Source organism: Adiantum capillus-veneris, chromosome 6 (assembly GCF_014529385.1).
Source record: "Adiantum capillus-veneris isolate H3 chromosome 6, ASM1452938v2, whole genome shotgun sequence".
NCBI lineage: Eukaryota > Viridiplantae > Streptophyta > Polypodiopsida > Polypodiales > Pteridaceae > Adiantum > Adiantum capillus-veneris.
In genome coordinates this window covers 126,704,693-126,731,288 of record NC_140936.1, presented here as the reverse complement: position 1 = coordinate 126,731,288, position 26,596 = coordinate 126,704,693, and the positions used below count along the sequence as shown (strand labels likewise).

The 26,596-nt window shown below is 43.9% G+C and overlaps 1 protein-coding gene across 1 annotated transcript in view; it reads left to right on the top strand.

Moving 5' to 3' along the window:
* LOC147456238 (uncharacterized) overlaps positions 1 to 15,275 on the top strand; it is a 28,319-nt gene extending 13,044 nt beyond the window's left edge. The window contains exons 2-7 of the mRNA XM_086514772.1: positions 12,388 to 13,564; positions 13,724 to 13,811; positions 13,929 to 14,071; positions 14,285 to 14,375; positions 14,724 to 14,798; positions 14,871 to 15,275. Coding sequence (XP_086370898.1) covers positions 12,450 to 13,564; positions 13,724 to 13,811; positions 13,929 to 14,071; positions 14,285 to 14,375; positions 14,724 to 14,798; positions 14,871 to 14,918 — 1,560 coding nt within the window. The 5' untranslated portion in view covers positions 12,388 to 12,449 and the 3' untranslated portion in view covers positions 14,919 to 15,275. The remainder of the gene's footprint in view (positions 1 to 12,387; positions 13,565 to 13,723; positions 13,812 to 13,928; positions 14,072 to 14,284; positions 14,376 to 14,723; positions 14,799 to 14,870) is intronic.
* Positions 15,276 to 26,596: the final 11,321 nt, after the last annotated feature.

Below are 26,596 nucleotides of genomic sequence, written 5' to 3'. Positions count from 1 at the left end.
TTTCCCCGGAACCCTTGAAAAGGTGCAAGTGGACATTGCATGGCCAGTGTGAAACGGCTGCGGCCGAATAGCTTTCTCACAGCGGGAGTCTTGGTCGATCAGTCTGGGACTGGTCTGGCCAGTTAGCACTGAATTCTGATGAGTATGGAAGCCTGTGTGCCCCAAATGAAGTCTGGGCCACTCGGAAAGTCACTTATAACTTTATAAGTCAGTGGGAACTAGAGAATTAACTCAAAAGGGGCAAACTGGACACATGGCGGCTCCAGGTAGTTTTGCCACTTCTAGCATGAAGAGGGGACGCCCAATTTGAGAGAGGAGGCTGATTTTTGAACAGAAGTGACCTACAGTGTGTGTGTGAGTAGTGGGTGCAGATCTACAACTTTAATGGAAAGCTTGCCTTCTCCTCTGTCTCATGTAGCGCGATGACTTGCTCTCGTGCATCTCTCTCTCCGCTTTGGCACATGAAACCGGCCCGTAGGGCGGTAGGCGTTGGCTTTCACCCGAAATTCTTTACTTTATACACACACACAGAGCACTTTGCAAAGAGAACCTGCGACGGGAGTTAACACTTGAACACACACACGGCTCGGAAGCTAGAATGCTCCGAGCAGACGCCGACAACCTGTAGGCCCCAAAATTGGCGCCCCTTTCGGTATTTCTTTATTCTTTAGGAGGGTAAATTACAAGGTAAGGTCCCGGGAATCCTTCACGTGTATCCACCTAGATACCATTTGATTTGGCCAAATTTCGGCAGCATAACAGCCCCAAAACTTGCGCGAAACCAATTCCCCTGCTGGAACTCGCTTGCACTGTCGTATACCCTCTGATTCCTGTCCAAAAACAGTAAATTCAGCACGCTGTATTTACTGGTTTTTGCCCTGTTTTCAGCCCCAAACAGTCCCCTAACTGTCCTTTGCCAGTGGGGCACGATTCCCAATGATCCTGGCGTCCGTATGGCTGAAAAACAGTCAAATTACAGCGCATACACAGCGCTGATTCTGCACCTGTACGGTGAGGTTATGACCCTCACCAGTGCCTGCTTTGGAGCAGCAGTTAGCTACCCCTGTTCCTGCTCAAGGAGGCTCTTGCCTCAGCACAAAAGCATGAACCCACACAACTGTACATCAGTCAAATGAGTAGCCCTCTTGTGGGGCATCACATAACTGCACGTAGAGGAGAAAGAGAGCAGTATGTAGCGTGCGGGGCATCACTCCCGTCACCATACTGTGCATAGAGGGCAAGGTAAGCATTCCATAGCTTCTGTACCTGTTGCAATCCGCTTGTGGCTGAAAATGGCGCCCCCTTTGTTGATATGCAGCTCGTTTTTGCCTCCCAAAGTGGCAGAATCGCTCACAAGCTGACACGTCGCCCAGTTTCCGAGTTTGGGCTTTCCCTGCTAAAAATATCTCAACTGGTGCGTCAGTTGACTTCGCGGCAGAGTTGTAAAGTGTTCCCCTAGTCATACCGAAGGTAATGACGCGAACACATTTCGTGGCCCAAAATAGCAGTTCCCTAAATTTTAGGAGATGCTCCCGTTGGGCTCCCACTGGTCTTCTGACCATCTATCCTCATTGGGACCGCATCCAAAAATGCAATGTGGCCCAACTGTCGGATACTTTTTGTTGGAAGTCCCACCTTGACTTTACGCCTTAATTGAGTTCACTTCCTAGTATCCACCAACTTGCTAAGTGCGACGGGGGGACCTATATGATCTTGCTCTGAGCCTAGACATCCTCTTACCATACGAATTCCAGTGCCGACCACTTCCCGTCTGCGGGTGAATCTACCGTTCACATTGGCCATACAATGTCCGACCGTTTGCTACTTCAAGAAGAGGGTCTTAAACAAATAAAATAAACCCCATTGGAAAGAACCAACAACCAAGGTTAGCAGTTGCCACATCTCTGTGACATGGTTAATAACTGCCACGTCCTCGTGACATACCCCCCTCTTGAAATCGCAAACGTCCTCGATTGCATACCATAAATACATGCCACTGATGATCTTGTGCTATTAACACTCTTTTATCATCGCATGTATCCGCAAGAAAGGTCGTAACATACATAGATACAAATGACTTAATGAGGCCTTCATACTTTTGCCATTTCCATCTATGGCACTGAATTCATATGTACATTTGATGTACTAGCTCTATCATTACCCCTCCTTTGCACACGGTGGGTTGGGGCATAAGTAGGCTGTAACCCAAAGGCTTCAAGGTAAAGCTGCAATACATTTGGTGACTCTGACAGTTCATGCTCTTCCATCCACTTTGCATCCATAGGCGGATAGTTCTTGAACTTCACCAAATAGCGTCTTGCAACTTGTCCTTTAACTTTTCTGTCCTTATGTGCCAAAACTTGCTCAGGTACCAGGATCTCATCAAGTTCCTCAACTTCTGGCTGATCCTCAACTGGCATATCTTCTGGCACATCACCCACGAAGGGTCTTAGAAGACTCACGTGAAACGCATTATGAATCTTCCACGCATCAGGCAATTTCAGCCTGTAAGCCACATCGCTGATCTTGTCAAGCACTTGAAAAGGCCCATAGTAACGCATGCTGAGCTTAGGAAACAGCCGTTCCTTACCCTTCATCTTCTTTAACCTTGCCTTTTCGAACCTTAAAAGAACCCAATCACCAGGTGATAGTAGCAATTCACGACGGTGACGATCAGCAGCCTTTTTCTGTTTTGCCTGAGTCTTCTCCAAGGCAACTTTAATCTTCTTATACATCTCATCCAAGTTCTCAACATATCGATCTGCCTCAAAGATCTTGTCCTTTGTATGCAAAATGGGAGGAACCTTTTTGTCGCCTTCAACAATTTCAAAAGGTGCTTTGCCAGTAGACGAATGCACTGTATTATTGTACGCATACTCAAGCATAGGCAAATACTGTTCCCACTTGCCCTTATTATCTGACACATAGCATTTCAGCAGATCTAAGACAGTAGAATTGGCCTCTTCTGACTGTCCATCAGTTTGTGGATGAAACGAAGACGAGAACTTGAGCGTAGTACCCATGTTCTCAAACAATCCTCTCCAGAACAAACTGGTCATGCGAGGATCACGATCACTGATAATCGATTGTGGCATATCATGGTACTTAAACACATTGTACATGAACAAGCGTGCCATCTGATCAGATTTTATCTTCTTCCTGACAGGGATAAAATGGGCCTGCTTGCTGAACCTGCAGATAATGGTCCATATACCATCATTCCCTGTTGGTGTCCTTGGAAGATCAAAGATAAAGTCCATAGCAATGCTTTCCCATGGCTTATCCGGAATCGGCAGTGGTTGTAACAACCCTGGTGCCTTTTGCCTGTCAAACTTGACCTTTTGGCAAACTATGCATGCTCGCACAAAGGCATCCACATCTCTCCTCAAGGTAGGCCAATAGAAGAAGGTCTCTACCGCTTTAACTGTTGCATCAATGCCACGATGCCCTGCATACGGTGGGACATGACTCTCTTCCATGACCTTATGTCGCAGTGGCCTAGTGACACAAAGTCTGCCATGCATCATCATAAAACCATCTCTGAGGAGGTAGTGCTCGTGATGTTGCCCCTCTTGTAACTGTTCAAAGATCCTTGCAAAATCTTCATCAGCAATATACTGTTCCTTCATGTCATCTAACTCATGATGATAAGGAATTGACATAGCTGAAATTTGTGGCTTTCTTGATAACGCATCAGCCACAACATTCTTCTTGCCTTCCACATGCATAATCTGGAAGTGGAACATGGAAAGAATGTTTGCCCATCGCATATGCTTTTCGGATAACTTTGACTGTGTCAAGAAGTATCGCAAGGTCTGATGATCTGTTTGGACAACAAAATCAGCACCTAAGAGGTAGTGCTTCCAGCTAGAAAGCGCATGAATCACGGCCAAGAGCTCTTTCTCATAGACTTGCATAGTCCTCTCTGGCCCTTGCAAAATTCGGCTTTCATAGGCTACTACCCGTCCATCTTGCATTAGCACTGCTCCGATGCTACTGCCACACGCGTCACATTGGACCACAAATGACTTCCTGAGATCTGGCAAAACAATAACTGGATCTGAAGTCAACTTTTCCTTTAAGAGACTAAAAGCTGAAATCTCTTTTTGGGTCCATCTGAAAGTGACCTCTTTCTTTTGCAATGCGTGAAGAGGCGATGCTATCTCTGCAAAATTTCTGATAAACCTTCTATAGTAGGAACACAATCCCAAGAAGCTTCTGACATCGTGCACAGTCTTCAAGTCTGGCCATGTCTTGATAGCTTCGACCTTTGCGGGATCCATTCTTACACCATCCTTTGAGACTATGTGGCCCAGAAAGTGGATCTCTTCAAGGAAGAATTCACTTTTCTTAGGATTGACAAGCAATTTGTGACTGCGCAGCTCTTCGAACACAATGGTCAAGTGACGCCTATGCTCCTCTTCATTCTTCGAATACACAATCATGTCATCGAAGAATGTTCCAACAAACTGTTGATGCGAGCGGAAAATCCGGTCCATCATTCTGTTGAACGTGGCTGGAGCATTTGTTAGCCCAAACGGCATCACTAGAAACTCATAAAGACCAAATGTCGTTCTAAACGCAGTCTTGTGCACATCCTCTGGGCTTATACGAATCTGATGGTACCCACTCTTCAGGTCTATCCTGCTGAAAATTGCAGCACCCTCTAAACGATCGAGAATATCATCAATGCGAGGAATAGGAAACCTATTCTTGATGGTATTCTTATTCAACGCATGGTAATCAATACACATGCGCCATGAGCCATCCTTCTTCTGCACTAGGAGCACTGGGGAGCAAAAGGGTGAAGAACTAGGCTGAATCAGCCCCTTCTCTAATAACTCCTCAACCTGGCCCATAATCTCTTTCTGCTGCGCCGCACTAACCCTGTAGGGAGGTCTATTTGGTGGGCTACACCCTGGCACCAAATCTATCCGATGGTCCTCAGGTCTCTCTGGCGGTAATTGCGACGGTAATGAATCAGAAAAACAGTCACTAAACTTTTGCAAAAATGCTGACCTTTCTTTATCTAACACAGATAAATTTGACTGATCCTTATCTGAGACATCACGTGCAAAAATCAAGTACACAGAAAGATGATTCTTTATTACAGAAATGATAGCAGAAGCAGATACAATAGGGACTGACTCTCCTTTAAGCTTTACATCCAAGATGTGAGTTTTGCCCCTATGCTGTACAGTGATCTTTTTGTTGTAGGCATCCAAGACTCCATGCACTCGGAACATCCACGGGATCCCCAATAAGGCGTCACAACCTTCCAGCGGCATGATGTAAAACTCTTCAGTGTCCACATACGACTGAATATGCAGACGCAGTTTTCCAATGATGGGAGTAACACACTCTGAGTGGCCAGGACATGCCAACCCTGCCTCTGCTGTGTACCCCATCTCTTCAGCTTTGATGCCGAGCTTCATAGCTAACTCTGGTGAGATAAAGTTGGCTTTGGCACCTGGATCAAAGAAGATGAGTGCCGTCTGATCCCTAACTTTACCCCATGCCCTGCATAACTCACTGGCATCTGTGCTGGGTCTGTCACCCACCATGTCTGGCACTAAACCTGCCGTGGGTTTAGGCTTCTTGCCTTTCTGGTCTTCTTTATCCTCTGAGTCAGCTGGCCTTTTCCTTTGTGGACAATTGATAGAAATATGACCAGGCTGCTCGCATATAAAGCATTTGTTCTCAGCCATTAGGACCTTCTTTTCCTCGAGCGACTTGCGCACAAAAGGCTTCCTTTTCTGTTTCTTTGCCTGCGCTCCAGAAGTCCCAGCTGAATCCTTGTCCTTGGTGGCCTTTTTTGACCCCTGTGACGCATCAGGAGCCGTCTTCACAAAGGGCTTCTTCGCTGAATTTTTCTTTTGCTGCCCTCCTTTATCACTGCTCGGAAATCCACTGTCCTCTCCTTTCAACAGGGCAAGACTAGTGTTTGCAACTTCCATAAGCTGAGTAAGGGTAGCCACTCTGTTCTTTGTACAGTAATCGCGAAGCCCTTTAGGCAACCCACAACAATACTTCTCTATCTGCTCTGTCAATGGCACAAATCTGTAGGAGGTCACTGAGAGTAATGCTTTACAAAACCTCCTATTGTACTCCAGCAAGCTCTTGCACGAAGCTGCCGTAAGCTGGTGCCAATCTGTCAAGACATCAGCTTCAAATTCATTTGATAGCCAAGCAGATGCAAACATTTGCTTGAAGTAAACCCAAGTGGCGGGTGCCTGTCCTTGCATTAACAATGTCGTCCACCATGTCAGCGCATTGTCCTTTAAGAAAGTGGCAGCTTTCCTAACCTTCGAGGCCTCTGTAAAATTCCCTCCCGCATAAGCTGTATCAAACTGCTGGAGGAAAGTGAGTGCCTTTGTCTTGTCCTCGAAACCACTGAAGGTACTGAACTTTACTGCTGCACCACCTTCTTTGTAAGCCTTCGGCTTCTCTAGTGCCCCCAAGTTGTCATACGGGATGGTCTGCAACATGGGCACTATAGTAGGCATGATCGGCACGTGTTGGCCATTCACATTTTGCGTCAGAGGTGCGATATCTGGCTGCTGTCCAGAAAAACCAGCCATGCCAAAATGACCCTGTGGCACCCCAAACTGGCCCTGGTTGCCGTGGAAACCTTGCTGCATGCCGATAGTACCATACATGGGGTTTGGCATGATGCCTTGCATACCCCCGAACACTGTTCCTGGCATGTACGGCTGACTTCCAGACGCATAACCAGCCATACTTTGGAACACTGATCCACCCCCGAAATACCCAGGATGTACCGTGGGTGGTGGAAAAACTGAGTGCATAGCCTGGTATCCAGCTCCCTGTCCATTCAAGACAGCATGCTGGCTCTGAAAGGTGGCGGGCTGAACTGGCATAACCTGTGGAATAGGCGTTCTAGCCACTTGTTCAAGCACGGGAGGAACCTGCTTTGGAGCCCCCGACTCCGCAACATGCGAGTGTTCCCTTTCCTCCTGCGCCTCATGAAGTACCTGGGCTTGAGCTTCAAAAAGCTCCGTACGCGGCGTAGGTTGCCTATTTTGATGTTGCACTGGTGGCGCTTGCAAGAATTCCATAAACCTCGGATTCTGCACCAGCTGCGAAAAGACATTCACCGCGGCAACTAACTGAGTCTTAAACGCATCATCCTCAAGTTGCCCTGTCATAAAGCCCTGTACTACTGGAGGGACATTGACGTTGACAGTAGGTACAGACTGACGTGGCTGTGAGCTCTCGCCAATCTCAAAAACCATAGGAATCTCCTGCCTGTCCTTTGGAGAGGAACCCTCTTCCATAATTCCCTTCCCCTTGTCGGCCATAGTGTAATCCCCGCGTTCTTGCACTGTGTGTCTTTACCCTGAACAATCCAGGCTCACTCTTTGAGAAAAAAGTGATTGATATCCCGGCAATGGAACCATGAAACCGGCCCGTAGGGCGGTAGGCGTTGGCTTTCACCCGAAATTCTTTACTTTATACACACACACAGAGCACTTTGCAAAGAGAACCTGCGACGGGAGTTAACACTTGAACACACACACGGCTCGGAAGCTAGAATGCTCCGAGCAGACGCCGACAACTTGTAGGCCCCAAAATTGGCGCCCCTTTCGGTATTTCTTTATTCTTTAGGAGGGTAAATTACAAGGTAAGGTCCCGGGAATCCTTCACGTGTATCCACCTAGATACCATTTGATTTGGCCAAATTTCGGCAGCATAACAGCCCCAAAACTTGCGCGAAACCAATTCCCCTGCTGGAACTCGCTTGCACTGTCGTATACCCTCTGATTCCTGTCCAAAAACAGTAAATTCAGCACGCTGTATTTACTGGTTTTTGCCCTGTTTTCAGCCCCAAACAGTCCCCTAACTGTCCTTTGCCAGTGGGGCACGATTCCCAATGATCCTGGCGTCCGTATGGCTGAAAAACAGTCAAATTACAGCGCATACACAGCGCTGATTCTGCACCTGTACGGTGAGGTTATGACCCTCACCAGTGCCTGCTTTGGAGCAGCAGTTAGCTACCCCTGTTCTTGCTCAAGGAGGCTCTTGCCTCAGCACAAAAGCATGAACCCACACAACTGTACATCAGTCAAATGAGTAGCCCTCTTGTGGGGCATCACATAACTGCACGTAGAGGAGAAAGAGAGCAGTATGTAGCGTGCGGGGCATCACTCCTGTCACCATACTGTGCATAGAGGGCAAGGTAAGCATTCCATAGCTTCTGTACCTGTTGCAATCCGCCTGTGGCTGAAAATGGCGCCCCCTTTGTTGATATGCAGCTCGTTTTTGCCTCCCAAAGTGGCAGAATCGCTCACAAGCTGACACGTCGCCGAGTTTCCGAGTTTGGGCTTTCCCTGCTAAAAATATCTCAACTGGTGCGTCAGTTGACTTCGCGGCAGAGTTGTAAAGTGTTCCCCTAGTCATACCGAAGGTAATGACGCGAACACATTTCGTGGCCCAAAATAGCAGTTCCCTAAATTTTAGGAGATGCTCCCGTTGGGCTCCCACTGGTCTTCTGACCATCTATCCTCATTGGGACCGCATCCAAAAATGCAATGTGGCCCAACTGTCGGATACTTTTTGTTGGAAGTCCCACCTTGACTTTACGCCTTAATTGAGTTCACTTCCTAGTATCCACCAACTTGCTAAGTGCGACGGGGGGACCTATATGATCTTGCTCTGAGCCTAGACATCCTCTTACCATACGAATTCCAGTGCCGACCACTTCCCGTCTGCGGGTGAATCTACCGTTCACATTGGCCATACAATGTCCGACCGTTTGCTACTTCAAGAAGAGGGTTTTAAACAAATAAAATAAACCCCATTGGAAAGAAACCAACAACCAAGGTTAGCAGTTGCCACATCTCTGTGACATGGTTAATAACTGCCACGTCCTCGTGACAGCACATATATGGTAATGCCCCACTAGTTGGGCTACTCAGATGAACATGTACAGCTCTGGGGGTTTATGCGCGTTTGCCAAGGCAAGAGTCTTCTGAACAGGAACCGGATTAGCTAATTGCTAATCCCCCACAGGTACGCACAGTTCCATCGCGAAAGATTTGCGAGTTCGGAGAGTTTTCTCGCGTGAAAACTCGTCCAATTCACAAGGGAACTGTCCCATTGCGTGCGGGAGCCCTTGGGACACGCGTAGGCGTGTTCGCTCTGCTAAAAACGATCCGAAACAGCGAATTACAGCTTGCTGTGTTTTTCTGCAGGTTTAGGGTTTCGCACCTAAACTGCAAAGGAACCCCGGGGGAGCCTCGTGAGAGCCTTGGGATGTGTGTATAGTCTTTTGGGCACCCGGCAATGAAAAACAGGGAATTACAGCCCGCTGAATTTTTGTGACAGCTCACCAGAAAGCTTCCAGATAGCGAGGGAATCCGTCCTAGACAGGTGCTTTTGACCTACAGGGGTTTTTGTGCCGTTATGCTGCCAAAATCAGGTCGAAAACCTGCGTTTTCAGCCCTCGCCAGGTTTGGACAGCTTTGTGAAAGCTTGTGCTAAGTGGTCGGATCGTCTACCTTAATTTGAATAAAGAAATACCGAAAGGGGCGCTAGTCTTTGGGGCCTACAGGGTGTCGGTCTCGTGTGCGCAGTGACATTCTAGACGCTGGACGCAACTGTGTTCTCTTCCCTTCTCAGTGCTCTGTGTAAAGTTAACAGGTAATTGAAATAGTACCGCCCTCTACGTTGTACAGGCCGGTTATAGCCGGGCTAGGTCCTAAGCTAAGACTGAAACGTTAGACTGTAGCATAAGCTCGTCCATGTGGCGCAAGTGCAGTGCACACGTGACATCCTCTCTTTATTTACCTTGCTGTTTTTACTACAGCAAACCCAAAAATCTGAATATTCAGCTCATTGGGCCTGACCTCGTAGTCGTAGTATATCATCACTTAACGACGGGTTGCTTGCAGTTTGTCGGTCTGCACTGGGTCCTCCATATAGAAGAACTATAGGCAATCTCCTATAAGTGCAACGTCGGCACAAAGGAAGTGCCATCAATCCTATTGTTGATGCTACAAGCTCCTTCCCTTGCCGTGGATGTAATTAAGACAATGTTCCTCTACCTTCTCTCCAAATTGGGCTGAAATTTTCTCTTGTATATATGTTTATGTTGGCAGATTTCCTCTTATGTTTAGTTTTATGTTTATGCATGTGCACACATGACATATGACATCTTGCATGATCTACGATTGTGAGTTACTTCAACTCACTATTGGGTGGATTGTAACTAAGCTCAATCCTAAGGTACTTGGATTGAGCTGAAATACATTTTCCTTCGCGGGGATTGCCCATCTTCAACCTCATTCTCTCTCTAGATTCTCATAATCATGAAGAGGTTGTCAGAGTTCTTCCCTTTTTCCTCTATTTTTCCCTCTTATATCTTCCAAGTTTTACGAAGTGAATACATAAGAAATAAGCACTCTATAGTAGTACGGGGTCCTTACACTTCTCGACACTTCGAATTCACGGGGTGGAGTTCTTTGATAAATGTCTTCAAAAACTCGCCTTCTTTGAAAGCGGAGGAGGAGGGATTTGAGAGTTTTTCCATAAGGCATCTTAGGGTGAAGCCAACGTGTGGTTAGAATCTTCATTAGAGCAGCAAATCAGAAGTTACACTCTTTGAGGGGCAAGGAGGAAGAAGATTGCGCTCAGGACATCTCTCTCTTTTCTTTTGCTCTTGGACAAGGAAGGCGAAAAAGAAGACGACAAAGGCGAAGAAAATCGGCATTCAGCTTAAAGCATTTGGCTTTGGCTTGTTCCTCTCCTCCACTTGTAGTGAGCTACATAGAGAGTGAGTTAACCTGGGTGTTTTCCGTCTGTATCGAGCATACACAGGGCCCCGTTTGCGGCATTTTCTTGTATCTGGGTTTTAATCTCAATTAGCAATATTGTTCTTGGTTCCAATTTGCAAATTGTGTAGCTTCTCGTGTTTTGATTCTTTCCAATCACTCCTTACAGCCTCTTTGGTCATCCCAGGTAGTGATAACCTCCTTTTTTGTATTCTTCTGTGAGCAAGGCAGAGGTGAAGACGCGTTTGGATTTTAACGACTTTGTAGGCGCTTCTTTGTGCAACAGTATCAGATAAGAAGTTTCTCTTTGTACTTTAGAATGTTCGGAAAATTGTCCTCCCGAAAAGATAGTGTCAAACTGCCGTATGAATGCAAGAGCTCTATGGGTGTCTTTCTAGCCTGAGAACATGTCAAACTTTAGTGCTCGCCAACCCTTTTGAAAATCCTTGGTCTTCCGGCCTTTCTTCTCGAGATGGTCAAACTGGTTCAAACGGTACAAGTGTCTTCACTTTTTTTCAAACATTGACTCATCTGAATCGTACTATCAGAGGAGAAGGTGTCCTCGTTAGAACCTTAAGTGTTTCTGATGCTTCCGAGATTTCTTATCGAATGTGCTCTTCTTGGTTCGCTTGTTCTTCTCGCTCTTCTTGCTCGTTGGAGTTGGAGGACCTCTTTTCTTGAGCCTTAGGTTGATCTAAAGGACGCTTTTGAGAGGAGGTTTCTTTTTGAGTAGAAAAAGATTTTTGCTTCACATGAAAGGTACTAAACTTGTGTTACAAGGAGATGCAAGTTTTCACTAGTGCATTATCTGAATATGTTGTGAGGATACAGTTTCATACTTTTTTGCAGTGGCAGTTGGAGCACAACTTTTAATTTCTGCATTTTTTCTTTGTCAGAGGCTTTCATAAACGGGGCAACTTTGAGAAGTATCTCCCAGAATTTGTCAACATAATCAGAAATTGTTTCATGCTCTTTTTGAGAGAGCTGATCCCATTCCTTCTTTAAAAATCGGGAGCGAGAAACTGAGCATAAAAATGCTTTTTGAAGTGCTCCCAATCCCCACCAATTGCTTAGTTGTATCCTTAAGATACATACTAATATGTTGTGACTTGGATCATTTTGAGAAATTGCCTTCTTCAAACTTTTATTAAACTAATTGGTACCAAAATACTAATATGTTGTGACTTGGATCATTTTGAGAAATTGCCTTCTTCAAACTTTTATTAAACTAATTGGTACCAATAAATTCATAATAGATCTTATGTGCACAAATATCATTGTTTTTCATTTTCCTCTATGGTTAGCAGTTTAGTCAAAATTGTTCAGACAATTTGAAAACACTTGTAGTGGAGAGAGTCAAATGTTGCGTGAACATTGATGCACCCATGCTCTGTACACACACTGCACACCTGGCTGCCACTTTTTGTGTAGGGCTGCGTCTTCTCAGTCATGATCTATTTGCTTGCTTTGTTGAGAGATCTAGTCAAGCATATTAGTTCAGCCAATCACTTGCAAAGCTTCAAGGATCCACTTTAAATGTTTAGTTTGTTCATCTGAAAGCGGCAGGCTTATAGTGGTTCTTTTTTTGGATCAGGGGATTTCCAAGGGAGTCAAGCTTTGCTCAAGCCTAAATTCTTTCTCCCTTACTGCAAGGGAATGCAAAAGATACTTAATAATGACAAGGTGCCGAGGATGGAAACAGGAACAATAAATGTTAGTCAGAATTTCGTATCTGCATACCAGGAGAGAATGGCTATGGAGGTTTTGACCTGTGTAAACAATCTACAAAGTAGATGTGATATGCTTGAAGATGCAAGTGCAATTTTGGGCTGTGCAGCATGTTGCTCTGGCATTGAAAGTACAAGTGATGGGTCACTACACAACAATTGTTTGCAAGAGAATTATTTATACACCGATGTGCTTGCAAGTGCTGTTGGTGGGAGACCTTTTATCGGCCAGTTGCATAGTTCTCAAATAGACACCAATAACCAATTTTTCACATCAAACATCCTCAACCAACAAATGTCCTCCTATGTATACGCAAAGCGGTTACGGAAGAGGCCAGCCATATCCCTAGAAGAGGAGACAGCAAAAAAGAAAGGAAAGGCAAATCACTTGGAGAGCTTATCTGATCCAGTAGGCACTCTTTTGACCGGCATTTCTGGTCAGCCACACGCTGAAAGAGAGAAATTAAAAGCAGCAAAGCCTAGGAAAGGAAAAGATTTTTCAAATGTGGTTAAAGTTGAAGATGGAAAGCCTCTTCTAAAAGCACCAGAACCCCAGGTTAGAGACGAAGAAACTGATGCAGAAACAGTTGCCTTTGAATGGCAACGGTGTGTCTCTCTGTTGAAGGGCTATGGTGTTATCGACAACCCAGATTTTGTCGACACAAAGTCAGCGCATCGTTGTGTGCCCCATCCTGGTTATGCTGGTGATGGGTTGCTAACGAAGATGTGCAAAATATGTGGGACAGCGGAAGATGCAAATAACACTGTGATTTGTGATGATTGCCAGGAAGCGTATCATCTGTCGTGTTGTGTCCCTCGCTTGACCTCCAAGTATTTCAAGCGAGAAGACAATTGGTTCTGCGTTTCTTGCAGAAAACAGAGGAGAAAAATGGGACCCAAGTTTGCAGAAAAGGGATCTTCTCAGGAGGACAATAACATTAAGGCTGCTGCACATAATACATCCAAAGCAAGATTGGGTCCTGCACATCAGGCAAACGTGCCAGAATGGCAGGAAAGGGCTCTGGAGGATGATTTAGAGCGTCGGTGAGATTCTCTGCATAACACTGTCTATAAGTATGTTGTATTTTATGTGGCTCCTGTTGGATGGGGCAAAGAAAGCTGAGCACATGTAAAAACTGTGTTTTTTAGTCCTTCGAGGGCAATTAGTAGAAAGAGGATTTTGACTTGTTAGCTTTGTTGCAGTGTTGAAGGCTGTATAGGCATGGAAGGGCAACTTACGGAAGAGCAAAGAGATGCACTGAGAGACAACCTCTTGAGAACTTATGATGCTGTAAGTTGTCACTTGATGTATTAAAAAATGTCATTGAAGAATCTTCATTGTTAGGCTTCAAATTCTCATTCTCAGACAGTTGAGACAATAGCTTTAATGATTCTGTTTGTTTTGTAGAAAATTCAATCGTTAGGTTGGTTACCTGCCGAGAAGATACCTTCTGGTACAAAGCAAAATTGGGTGAAGTGTAACAATGTCATCTCAAGAGCATACAAGGATGGTAGGAAGCAAAGTGAGACTGTTTGTGGCAAGTGGCGAAGGTAATTTCTTGTTCCAAAATTGGGTATTCCAATTGATGGCAAGTTGTAGTGGAGGTGCTCCTATGTGCAAATTAGTTTTGGATCTCTTTTTGTTTCCGTTATGGCATCCTAAATGCTCTCTGAAGCCAGCCCCACCTGCTGATCTAAGATGTCATTATTCTTGAGTGTCCATGTTGGAAATGATAGTGTTGTAATCATTTACAATTTTTGCAGAGCTCCTCTCAATGTTGAACAAACTGATGAATGGGAATGCTTTTGCGCAATAGAATGGGATCCCCTTCATGCTGATTGTGCCGTTCCACAGGTAATCGAAGTAGGCCCATTCTTATTTGTCGGGTGCAAAGGTGAATTCCTTTGCAGCCAGAGTATCTCTAGATGTCATAAGAATTTGTTGCTAACATTAAGGTTGCAATGGGCTGGGTAGGAGTTTTAATAAACCAATAGGTGCTTATGTGAAAGGAAGCCTGCATGGGTTTTGTCCTCATGCTTGAAATCCTTTTCCCAGAGCCACACTGAGGGCAATTTCTAAGTAAAGAAGAATAGTTCCAACAATCTTTTATACACATTTTGTTCCCAATTGTAGTGTGGGTGGTAGATGGATAAAGCTTTGTTTTTGCAAGGGCTAATTATAATTATTTTCATGGATGGGTAGGAGTGTTCGGATGAGGAGGTCCTCAGTAGGATTGCATATCGGACGCAAGCACCCACAGATATTCTTTCCTCCGAGGTATTCATGGTTCAAATTATTGGCTATGTGCAGCTTATTTTTTTACTGATTATCCCATTCCTTTTTTTTCAGGCTGGTGGCAGGAAATCCACCTTGAGACAAGGAAAACTTGTATTGTAAGTGGTGGCAATCAAATCGCTCCCGAAGGACTTCGTGGGCATAAAATTTTGACCCATATTTAAGTGGGAAAGTTATGGTTCAAAGGAAATGGAAAGAGGCGTGATATCCATAAATGGAAAGCGTTTACCTTTGATTACCGGCTGTATTTGTACTTTTTGAGTCACGAGAAATAGTAGGCGGAGGCGAAGATTTTGAGAAGCACTGGATTGTAGAAAAGAGTCATCTATTCTTATTGCTGGACTATACGATAAGTGCAATATCATTTTTGTGGATGAGTACTGTGAGTTGTGAACCTACACTCTTTCAGTGGTGAATGTGGGCTTTTCCTTAATTGATTAATGTATCTCTATTTAATAAGAGTTCCGGATACTAGAACACTACAATGGTGTGCAATAAGGAGAGAGTTTCTTACTGTGAATTGCTGGAGCATGTATTGATCCTACACTCACTATTGGTGACTGGAGATGTTAGTGGGAATGTCGACATGTCTAATCAACACACTGCTCATGATTGTCATGTGGATGACATGATGTCTTTTACTTGCACTTCCTGTATATCAATATTTGGGCACCTCATTATCTAAGATCTTATTTCAGCACCAATGCTCCTCTTATCTTTCCCTGTCGAGGTAGGGTTTTGCATTCTGTAAAAGAAAGCATTGCCAATTGTTGGTTCGGATATTCTCTGGCGAAGGATGAGAAGTCTCTCTATGCTTCCTAGTGTCCTTGTAAGTTTGCTCATTGGTCCAAATCTTGGAGGTTTTGATTTTTTCCCTGTGCTTTTCTTAATTGATAGGTATTAAACAATTTCTCCATTTTGGTCAATGTCTCATATGGGGAGTGGAGAGAATCGATAGGGCTTGGATTTTCAAGACTCAAGACAAGGAGCTTGCTTTGGCTCGAGAGCTTGAGAGGAGATGGGAGTTGTGAGTAGAATCTAGATAGGAAGTAGGTAGAGAATGGGATTGGGAACTTGAGCTTGCTTTGGCCATTGAGAGCTTGAGAGAGATGGGAGTCGTGAGTAGAATCTAGATAGAAAGTAGGTAGAGAATGGACTTGGAAAGTTGAGCTTGCTTTGGCCATTGAGAGCTTGAGAGGAGATGGGAGCTTGAGAGCCTAGTCAATTGAGCTTTGTCATGATTGATTAGTTGTTTATATAATCTTGATGATTCCTTAGGCATAAATAGATCCTTCTCCACCTTGGTTCTAGTCCATTAATTAAAGAAGATGAATAGGGTTTATATAATTTTGATGATTCTTTTGTCCCTTCTATACCTAAGGTTTGGTTCATCACACAAAAACAATGATCAGAGTTATATGTTTTTGATACCATACAAAATGTTGGTATCCTTCTTTTATATCCAACTTGATTTTGAGTTGGGTTGAAAGGAAAAGGGAAGAGAATCTCTAGTAAACTGAGGAATTATTTTTCTTCATAGATGTCAATGTTGACCCTATGGTGGTGGGGACCATAATGCCCAAACTTGGGAATGAGATGATGGCCCTTCAGATGTCTATGATAGACATAATAGTATGGGTGTCCTCAATGGACATAGTCATATTTGGATTTATCTTCAGAGTCATGAAATTTTTCTCAATTTTAGGTCTGTGAATAGTTAGTGTATATGACAAGGTGGTGGTGTTTGAGGAGAGCCCAACTACTTACTTGTATGTATGTGATGATGAGGATCACCCAAAAGGGTTGCCATTATAGGTCCAATGGGCTTGGACAATGTGCACCTATAAGATAGGCAAATTTTGTTGTACCTTTGAGCAAGACTAACCTTCACTTGGGTGGCTTTAGCTGACCTCTTAATTATAACAAAGAGCTTTTGTCCAATTATACAAGTAGGTAGAGTGCTCAAAGCTAAGGAAGTTTGCAAAGCCCGTTGCCTCACGTCTTTAATGACTTAATGTATGCAACCAAATAGAGGAATAATTGTTATAAAATGAGAGTGGTTGCCCAAGGGAAGATTTTAAACTATGAGATTTTAAAGTTTTGAGATACTTATATATTGGCTTCTTCTAGGCATTGTTTCTTTGATAAAATCTCAGTCACTCATTTTTAAATCTTTTTTGTGCTTTTGCTATTTGTCAACCTTGTGGTTGTCTCAATTCAACATCTAGCTTCAAGTGAGAACTTCATAGGTTGATACTTCTAACATAATTATTAGGTATTTGAAAGCAAACATAAGCCATACATTTTTGATTCCTTGCACGTCAAAAGAAAATCAATTAATGCACACATATTAAGTAAGCTCCAAACATCAATTATTTTTTCTGTAGATGTTATCATCATATTGAGTAGTGCAGAAGAAGTAGCCTTCGGCTTCCATCTCCATTATCTGCTCTCTTTGTCGCATAAGTGCGTGCAAAAGCTCAATTTCTCTCCTTTTCTATCTCTTTACATGGTATTGAAGCCTCATTGTGGTTTAGCAATTGTGAGTACAAGAAAGAATAGCGGAAGAATTGGTTGAGGGTAAGGGTTTCTCAATGCTCCTTTGTGTTTTTGTACTACACTCACCTTGAAGATTCTTGGGAAGTGTCAATAACAATATCTTATTTTGGTAATTTTTGTGAGTGATCTTGTAGTTTGGGAGCATGTGTGCGATTGTGGGGATTGAGCTTATGTAGCCGCATTACCATTTTGGGCGTGTTTTGCTTTTTTTTTGGGAGTTAGAGTGCATTCACATGTAGAAACACAAAGGTTTGGGTTTCTTCAATCTCTCATTTTGCTGTTTCCAGAAGCTTAGTTAGTGTTGCATTTTTCATAGCTAATGTATAATAGGGTGAAACAATATACTGGGTGTGTATGGATATTATGATCATAGGTGTAATAGATACATGCTATGTTTGGTATGCTATATCTTTTGTGAAGATTTTTTATTTTCTTCAATCATGTCTGATAATGATGGAATCAAGACTATTGGCAGTGGGAAGTTGGACAAGAACAATTTTCATGTGTAGAAGTTTAGGATGACCAAGTTTCTAAGGGGTAAAGGCTATTGGGAGTAGATAGGATGAACATGAAGAAACACTAGTGTTTCCCAAGGAGAATCCTATTGTTGAACATGTGAAAGCCTTTAAAGATGGGAACCAATGAGCACTGGAAGTCATGTATTGCTTATTTTTGGACTAGAATACCATGATTGTACATAGACAAGATGCCACTTTTCACCCAAGAATCTGGTCTCGCTAGATGTGACCAACAATATGGAAAATATGGCAAGAAAGCTGATAGAGTTCAATACTTTGAAGAGCATGGACCTATCGGTGAATGATCGTGTTTTGAAGATTAAGGGCATATGTGAATCCCTCGCTCTTCTTTTATTTTATTCATTCACTAACGAGATGCTTCTGCTTCCAGCTTTAGTCGAAGGCCTCTTCACCTTCTAAAAGCCTTGAAGAGGTTTTGAACGCAGCGTGTATGTCGTCAGACCTTAAGACGTTAAGCTAAACCAACAAGTCGTAGGCCCATGCTGTTTGACGCAATACCTCAGAATTAAAAAAAAGAACTGTCCCACGCCCTCCCGTTGCCTTGCTGCAACCTACCATTCGCCTTCTCCTTGCAGTGCCGCCATCCAGCCACTGCTTGATGTTGTCCCCTGCCACCTGCAATGCCAGTTGTCATCTCCGGTGACTTGCTGCCCTCCTCCGTCGTCGTCCACCCCCCTTCTCTCACTCTTTGAGTCCACATCCCCTACCTGGCTCGCATGCCGCGTGGCCTCGTTATTTTTTCTTTCCTTGCTTAACCCTCAAAGGATCTCCCAAGATTCGCCCTATTCTTTCCTTTTGAAAATGCGTACCACCTACTGGTGCTAGAGGAAAGGACGACAACAAGGTGAAAGCATGCTTACGTGGTTTAGGACTAGCATACAAGAAGGTCAAGACCTTTATTTGTACTTGTGTAGAAGCATGTTTGTGTTGTTTAGGACCAAGTAATTTGAGACCTCTTTTCATTCCCAAAATATCATTTTTTTTAAAATTGTAGAAGAAGATTGGTGAGGAATCATCTTCAGAAGGTGCACGTAATTTTGAGGAGGTTTTCTATAATAAGGAGGTAGAAGTAGATGGTGTGAAGTAGGTCAAGGAGGTGGTCCCTAGGTGGTCATAGTTGTGGAAACCAAAACCATGCACAATCAAAAGTAGAATACAAATGGTATAGAAAATTCCTACGGTAGGGGGAATCAAAGAGATTGAGGAAACTTTTTTGGAAACAATGTGTAAAATAATGACAGTGGATATTGGAGTCAAGGCCATTTCAAGAATTGTCCACAAAGAAGGGATAAAAATAGCTACACATATTCTAGTAAGGTTGTAGATGACTCGGAGAGACTATTTGTTTAGGATGAAAACCATGTTTGCAAATGTATCAAATGTATCAAATGTGAGTGATTATGTATGCATGTGGATTTGAGTGCATTGAATCTCATGACCAGCCATGGTGAGTCGTTTTGGGACATGTAAACTTAATCTTAGCAATGTGGATTTGAGTGCATTGAATCTCATGAACAACCATGGCGAGTGGTTTTGGGACATAAAAACTTAGTCTTAGCTATGTTGAGATTGCAGATGATACATCACATCCTATTGTGCACACAAGGTATGTACCATTGTCGTCGATTGTTGGAAAAGTGAAATATTTGGGTGTACTGCATGTGCCCAATACTACAAAAATCTTGGCGTATATCGGTAAATGGTTGAGCAGGGTTTGCATATTGGGTTCAATTTTGATAGTTGTATACAAAGGAATATAAGAAGAATGGGAGGCTCATTGCACAAGGGAAAAAAGGTTGGCAAACTGCTCACTTGATGTGCATATACCTCACATCAAAGCTGCTATGTTTGTCACAAGTTGTTGAAAATATAAACATTTGGCATAAGCATATTGGACATGCAAATGTCCAAAGGTAAAAACTATGCAAATTCAAGAGCCTATGAAACATTTGCTAGAATTTAAGTTCATTGAAATACCTAAGGGTTGTGAGGCTTGTTAGTCATGTGGTACTGATGTGCGTGAACACACTAGGACCGCCAGGGCATTTTTTCCCTCTTTAGGAGGTTTTTTCCCCCGTGCATTGTATATACGCCCATCACTCTAGGGCTAACAATCTTTCCATCGCACACTAAGTAACACACTCTCTATTGTGTGCCTCGAGCTTCCTTCGTCTTCTCCAAGCTGTGTGTGTTTCTCTGCAACCCTAATTCCAACAATTGGTATCAGAGCAGGTCACGTCCTCCCGGGCTTAGTCGCCAGCTGCTCCAGCACACGCCTGCTCACTTTCTCCGATTTCAGTGAGCTTTGGCGAGCGTTCGCAGGTCGACAAATATTTTGGGAGAGGTCGAAGAGCTCGGTCTGCTCAGAATTTTGATTTGGGCTCATTTCGGCCTCCATTTCCACTACAGGCAGTACTGCACATGCTATTTCATCATTTTGTGCAGATTTTCTGTCAGTGCCGTTTTCTGCATAACAGGTGCCTTATAGTCTTCTACGGTTTGTGCTATATAGCACAAGTTGTTCCCGCTCCATTTCTCCTATTTTCGGGCAGTTTTCACATCAGGTGCAGCATTTACCATGGCTGACAACAACAACACAAATGTGTTCAAGATGTTTGCTGCTGAGGACAGGTTGGATGGGGACAACTACCCTATGTGGGCTTATATGATGCAACATGTTCTTATGTCAAAAGGTGTCTGGAACATTGTGCAGGGCATTGATGTACGTCCTGGTTCTGAAGATGTAGGCGATCAGGCATCATTTCCACATGGAAAACATGTGAGAAAAATGTGTTGGAGATGGTGCATTTTGATGTGTGCGGTCTAGCAAAGACTATGCCGATGGGTGGATGCAAGTTTTATGTTGACTTCATGATATCCATAAGCATTGTTGGGAATCTAGAAAGACAAAAGCGAAAGGAATGAGAAGGTGTAAAAAATCTAAGCTTAGATAAAGAGGATCTCACTTTAGAGGAAGACCCCTAAAGGCTTAAATTGTCCCCATTGGAGGTGCGACGCATTGACCCCCTTTTGATGCAAAACTATGTGGCCAATCAAATGAAGAAGGGGCAAAGTCAAGGAGGAAGACAAAGTGGGATCCTCAACCTCAGCTTCTATAACACTTCCAAAGTGTGACCCAACTATGATAACACCTAAAATGTAGGATCACATTGACAAGGTAGGGAAGAATAACATTGCTCATGAGCACATGGTCAGTAAGTTGGCGCTCATTGCTTACCTAAAGCCAAAGGAAGTAGAAACAAATTATCAAATCCCTACATTATCCTCTTAACTGTTGGACTTAGGGTTGTAGGAAAACACACACATCTTGGAAAAGACGAAGGAAGCTCAAGGCACACAATAGAGAGTGTATTACTTAGTGTGCAATGAAAAGATAGATAGCCCTAGAGTGATGGGAGTAATGCACGGGGAAAAAAACCTCCTAAAGAGGGAAAAAATGCCCCGGCGGTCCTAGTGTGTTCACACACATCACTACCGCATGTATATGGTAACAAATCCCCCTTGGAGTGATGCGGTGAACGAGAGCTGGCACATGAGTAAAGGACCTATTGCCACTCCCATGGAAAAAGGTTTCAAATTGAGTCTTCATGATGTTGGTGATCCTGAGATGTCACTCTTTACTAAAGTGTTGTTGGATGCATCATTTATGTATGCAACACGAGGCCGGATATTCAGTTTGCAGTCTCGCAGGTCTGCAGATTTATGCATAGCCCAAGGTCTAAGCATTGGCAAGCTGTCAAGAGGATTTTCCTCTACCTTAGTGACACTTTACATATTGGCTTGTTTTATCCCAAGGACGGATCATTCCCGCCAAACTTACAAGCTTTTTTGAACTCATATGGGGCTGGTTGTTTTGACACGCAAGTGTCCACAAGTGGTTTTTGTTCATGCTTTGGCAGTTCATGTATATCATGGTTGAGCAAGAAGCAACCTACTGTGGCCACTTCTAGTTGTGAGGCAGAGTACACAGCAGTCTTCACAACTACGATTGAGTGTGTATGGCTCAGACGCCTTATGGCTGATTTGGGTGTTGGACAGGCCACTGACAACACTATCTACGTTGACAGTCAGAGCGCATTGGCAGTTGCGAGGAACCAAATTTTTCATGCTCGCACAAAGCGCACTACCACTATGTTAGGGAGAGGCTTTCGGCAAGAGACATCAGCTTGGCTTATGAACCAACACAGGACAACCTTGCAGATCTTTTCACAAAGGTATTGTCTCGTGATAAGCTCGAAGCTTTTCGCAAAGTTTTGGGCTTACTCCCCTTTGTGGACTGACCATGTCCTCAGGGCATGGCACTGCAATCCTCAAGTCCAAACTTACATAGCAATGTCTCTATGTAACTTTTCTGACACAAGGCAATACCACCATCACACTGCTTAAACTGTATACCCAAGTAATGATGCAACAACCCCAAATATTTCATCTTGAAAGTAGCATTCAAATCAGCCTTAAATTCAGCAATATGTCTCCCATTTGGTCCAGTGATCAGCAAATCATCTACATAAAGAACCACAATGAGAAGTACATCACCCTCACGCTTTACATACAGTGTGCTTTCTTTTGGACTGTTACGAAAGCCTTGTTTGACCAAATGAGTGTCAGCTTTCGCATACCAAGCACGAGGAGATTGCTTCAACCCATACAAAGCCTTCTTACATCTGCACACTTTGTCCTCTTGTCTTTTCTTGACAACAGCGAGGCTGCGCTACATAAACTTCCTCAATTATGTCACCATTCAAGAAAGCAGTAACAATGTTTGATTGATGTACATCCCAACCAAAATGAGCTGCCAATGCACATAGAAAATGCACAGTAGTCATAAGACAAGTGGGAGAAAAATTATCTTCATAATCTATGCCTTTTTGCTGTGCATAACCCTTTGCAACAAGTCGAGCCTTATGGCGATCGATCTCACTATCCGGCTTGCGTTTCAACTTGTAAACCCACTTCGTACCAATGGCCTTTTTGCCAGGAGGCAAATCACATAAAGTCCATATGTCATTTTATAAGTGCATCATATTCTGATTGCATGGCAACCATCCAATTTTCTGAATTCTGTGCTTCATTAAAAGGTAGAAGTTCCTCAGCATCATATAAGCTAGACACAGCCAAAGGATAACAATCTGATGCATAAGATGCATGGCGAGAGCTTGAACGAGTACAAGTAGACAAAGGTGCATCCAATTTACTGTCACACAATGTATGCACCAACCATTTTGGCATACCTCTAGCCTGCTCATTTTCAGCCCTTTCCTCATCAAGTATATCATGTACATCTGCATCAGTAATAGGATGATCTGTAACATTTTCAGAAACCCCAATAGGTTGTACATTTGCCTCATTGGAATTTATATTTGAACTTCCACCACTGAAAAGAGGCAACAAGGTGTTATAAATGTCCTGTGAGCATACATTACTATCTCTAGTACATGACAGCAAGGGCTGAACAGAATCTTCCACAAACACTACATCTTGTGAAACCAGAATATGCTTTGTTTGTGGATGATACAACTTGTAACCTTTGCTTTCAACAATATAACCAACAAAAATATATTTGATAGCCTTATCATCCAATTTTCTGCGCTATGTTTGTGGCATCAAAGCATATGCCAAACAACCAAAAACACGCATGTGCTCAATAGAAGGTTTTCTATCATGCCATGCTTCATATGGAGTAATAGACTGCAAAGCTTTCATAGGACACCTGTTAAGTACATAAATGGCACACATGATGGTCTCAAGCCAAAAAGAATGCGGCAAAGCTTGTCTTTTGACCATGCATCGTGTCATTTCCATAAGTGACCTATTTTTTCTCTCAGCAACACCATTTTACTGAGGCGTATAAAACACTATACTTGGTGTTTTATCCGATGACTAGCCAGAAGAATTAAATTCATGAGACATATACTCCCCCCCTCGATCAGAACGGAGGGTGCCCATAGTACATTTTAAGACATTTTCAGCCATAGCCAGAAATTGTTCGATGTGAGGTAATGTGCTTTGTAGCACCACTATCGAAATACCACACATGTGAATCTGCAGCAACTGACATGCATGCATCATGGACAACAAGATTGTAAGTGCACTCTACACTAAAAGCCCATTCTGCATCAACATGAGCATCACAATCTCCTTTCACAGAAGACTCAACAATGGCTGCATTTGTAGTGGAACTAGTATTTGCAGTGGCCTTCAACTTAGGACACTGCTTGATCAAGTGATCATTAGCTTTACAATGATGGCAACGCATCTTCTTTTTGCCCTTATCACCAGAATTTCCAAACAATTTGCTGCCAACAGAAGCATTAGGAACAAGTGATTGTCCACTCATAGAAGAACCATAAGAAGTGGCTGCATTGCAGTTACCACCCTTTCTTTGAGAAGAAATAAAATCCTATTCAACTGCACGCTGCCTAGTCCTGCTTTTTTTTTGGAAAGTGACTCTTGCAACAACAACGTGCACAATGCATCAAACTTGACAACTTCAGGATTTCCTTGGGTCATAAGTCTCCAAGTACTAGCAAAAGTTTGGTAAGAATTTGGTAAGGCATCAAGAACAATCTGCACAAGGGAAGTGTCTGAAATGACTTCACTTGTAGAAATAAGTTGCTCATTGATATCCTTGACACCAGCAAGGAAATTGTCCATATAATCTTCCTCATGCATAATCTTCGATTCCAGTTCTTTACGCAGCAATGCAATTTTTGCCTCATTGCGGCTTGCATAAAGACCTGCTAGAATATCCCAAGCCTGTTTTTCAGATTTCGTTGAACGAATGTGAGGAGTAACGGTGCACTTCATAGAAAACGCAATCAATGCATGAGCGAGTGCATCCTTTACATCCCAACGAGCTTGTTATGCCATAAGCAAAACAACTCTAATAACAACAATCCTTGCAGTAAGACCTGCAACATCCTCAACATCACCTATATCCTCAGAACCAGGATGTACGTCAATGCCCTGCACAATATTATAGACGCCCTTTAATTCACAAGAACATGTTGCATCATATAAGCCCACATAGGGTAATTGCCCCCATCCAACATGTCCTCAACAGAGCAAACATCTTGAACACATCTCTGTTGTTGTCAGCCATGGTAAATGCTGCACCTGATGTGAAAACTACCCGAAAAGAGGAGAAACAAAGTGGGAACAACACATGCTATATAACACAAACCGTAGAAGACTGTAAGGCATTTGTTATGCAAAAAACAACACTGACAAAAATTCTGCACAAGATGACAAAATTCCTTTCCCCCCTTCTTCCTTTTGCTTTGCTCCAATCATCTGGTGCCGGTGTTTGATTTGCATATGCCTCCTTGGGCCTCTCTGTGTGTGAGAGAGAAAGAGAGAACGTGTGTGCTATGGCATGATTGTAAACATGCAAATTTATTTTTTCGAGAAAAAGATCCTTCTATTAATTACTGAAACTGCCCATAGGGCTACAACCACCTCTTCAAGAGAGGGCTACAACAACCATGGTGGGAGACTCTCCCAATGAAAAAACTAGCATATGTACAATGGGGCTAAATCAAGAAATGGGGGGAGGGAAAAGCCACATTGGTGGTTGGTAATGCCATCGGAGTACACCCTAGACCATGGTGTAGAAAGGCCCAGGACGCCAGAGTCAAAGGAAAGCCTCTCTGCACTCCTGCATGCGGTCCGAACTGCCTTGTAGTCCCTCGAGCTGTCCTCTAAGAGTGTGGATCAGCTCTAGCCAAAAATCGCGAACAGTCTTTGCTCGTGGCACGGGGCGAGCCTCAAAGATGCGGAAGCAGCGGGCCCGCCAGATGAACCAGAGTGTCAGGCCACTGATGAACTCCCAACATTCCTCTCTCTCACTACACCACTCCTGTGGAGTAAGCTCTGTAGCAGGTTGGAGTGTAGGTCGCCCCTCCTGCATCACTATCATCCTGCTGGTGGAAGATAGCTCAAACTAAAGTGCCGGGCCTAAGAGGGTGGACCAAGCCGCTGCTCCCCAAGTGTAGTGTCGAGCCGTGGAGAGAGCATGCATGAGCCGAAGAACCGTAGCCACACCTGCTAGGCGGAGGGACAGTCCCAAAGACAGTGACACTGACTCTCCACAAGGTGGTCACAAGCTGCACATGCGGCTGAGAGACCACTATGCACTAGCCAGCTCCCGACTGCTGTAGCTTTGTGTGCGACCAACCACCACTGAAACAAGGTGAATCGCCTCGGCTGTATGGAGTCCCACAACCTCTCCCAAAAAACTTCCAAGAACTCAGCTGTGAGACCCTCCTCCTGCCAATGAGGTGCTGCAGTGGGTCGGGCCTCTCTCTATGCTGCTAGTATATGACATCCCAATCGAATAGTGTACTGAAAGAATGGGACTCTTGGGTGGTCTGCAGAAGAGAAGGGATCCCTCCATAGCCACTCACGAGGATCCCACTGTACTCGTGCCAGTGGACAACACTCGCAAGCCCACAGCCTCGAGTGTCCTGTCTCAAGGGCTCCTAGGTCAGGGTCTATGACACAGGTCCTCCCACAGATACCCACTACTCGGATCCTTTGAAAATAGCACTCTGCTACGTGCGGGGCCTCTACTGCAACTCGCTGAAGGCTTTCCCCACCCTGAAGCTCAAAGAAAAGGGCTGGGACAGTCTCTGAGCAGGCCCTGACAGAGATGAGAACCTC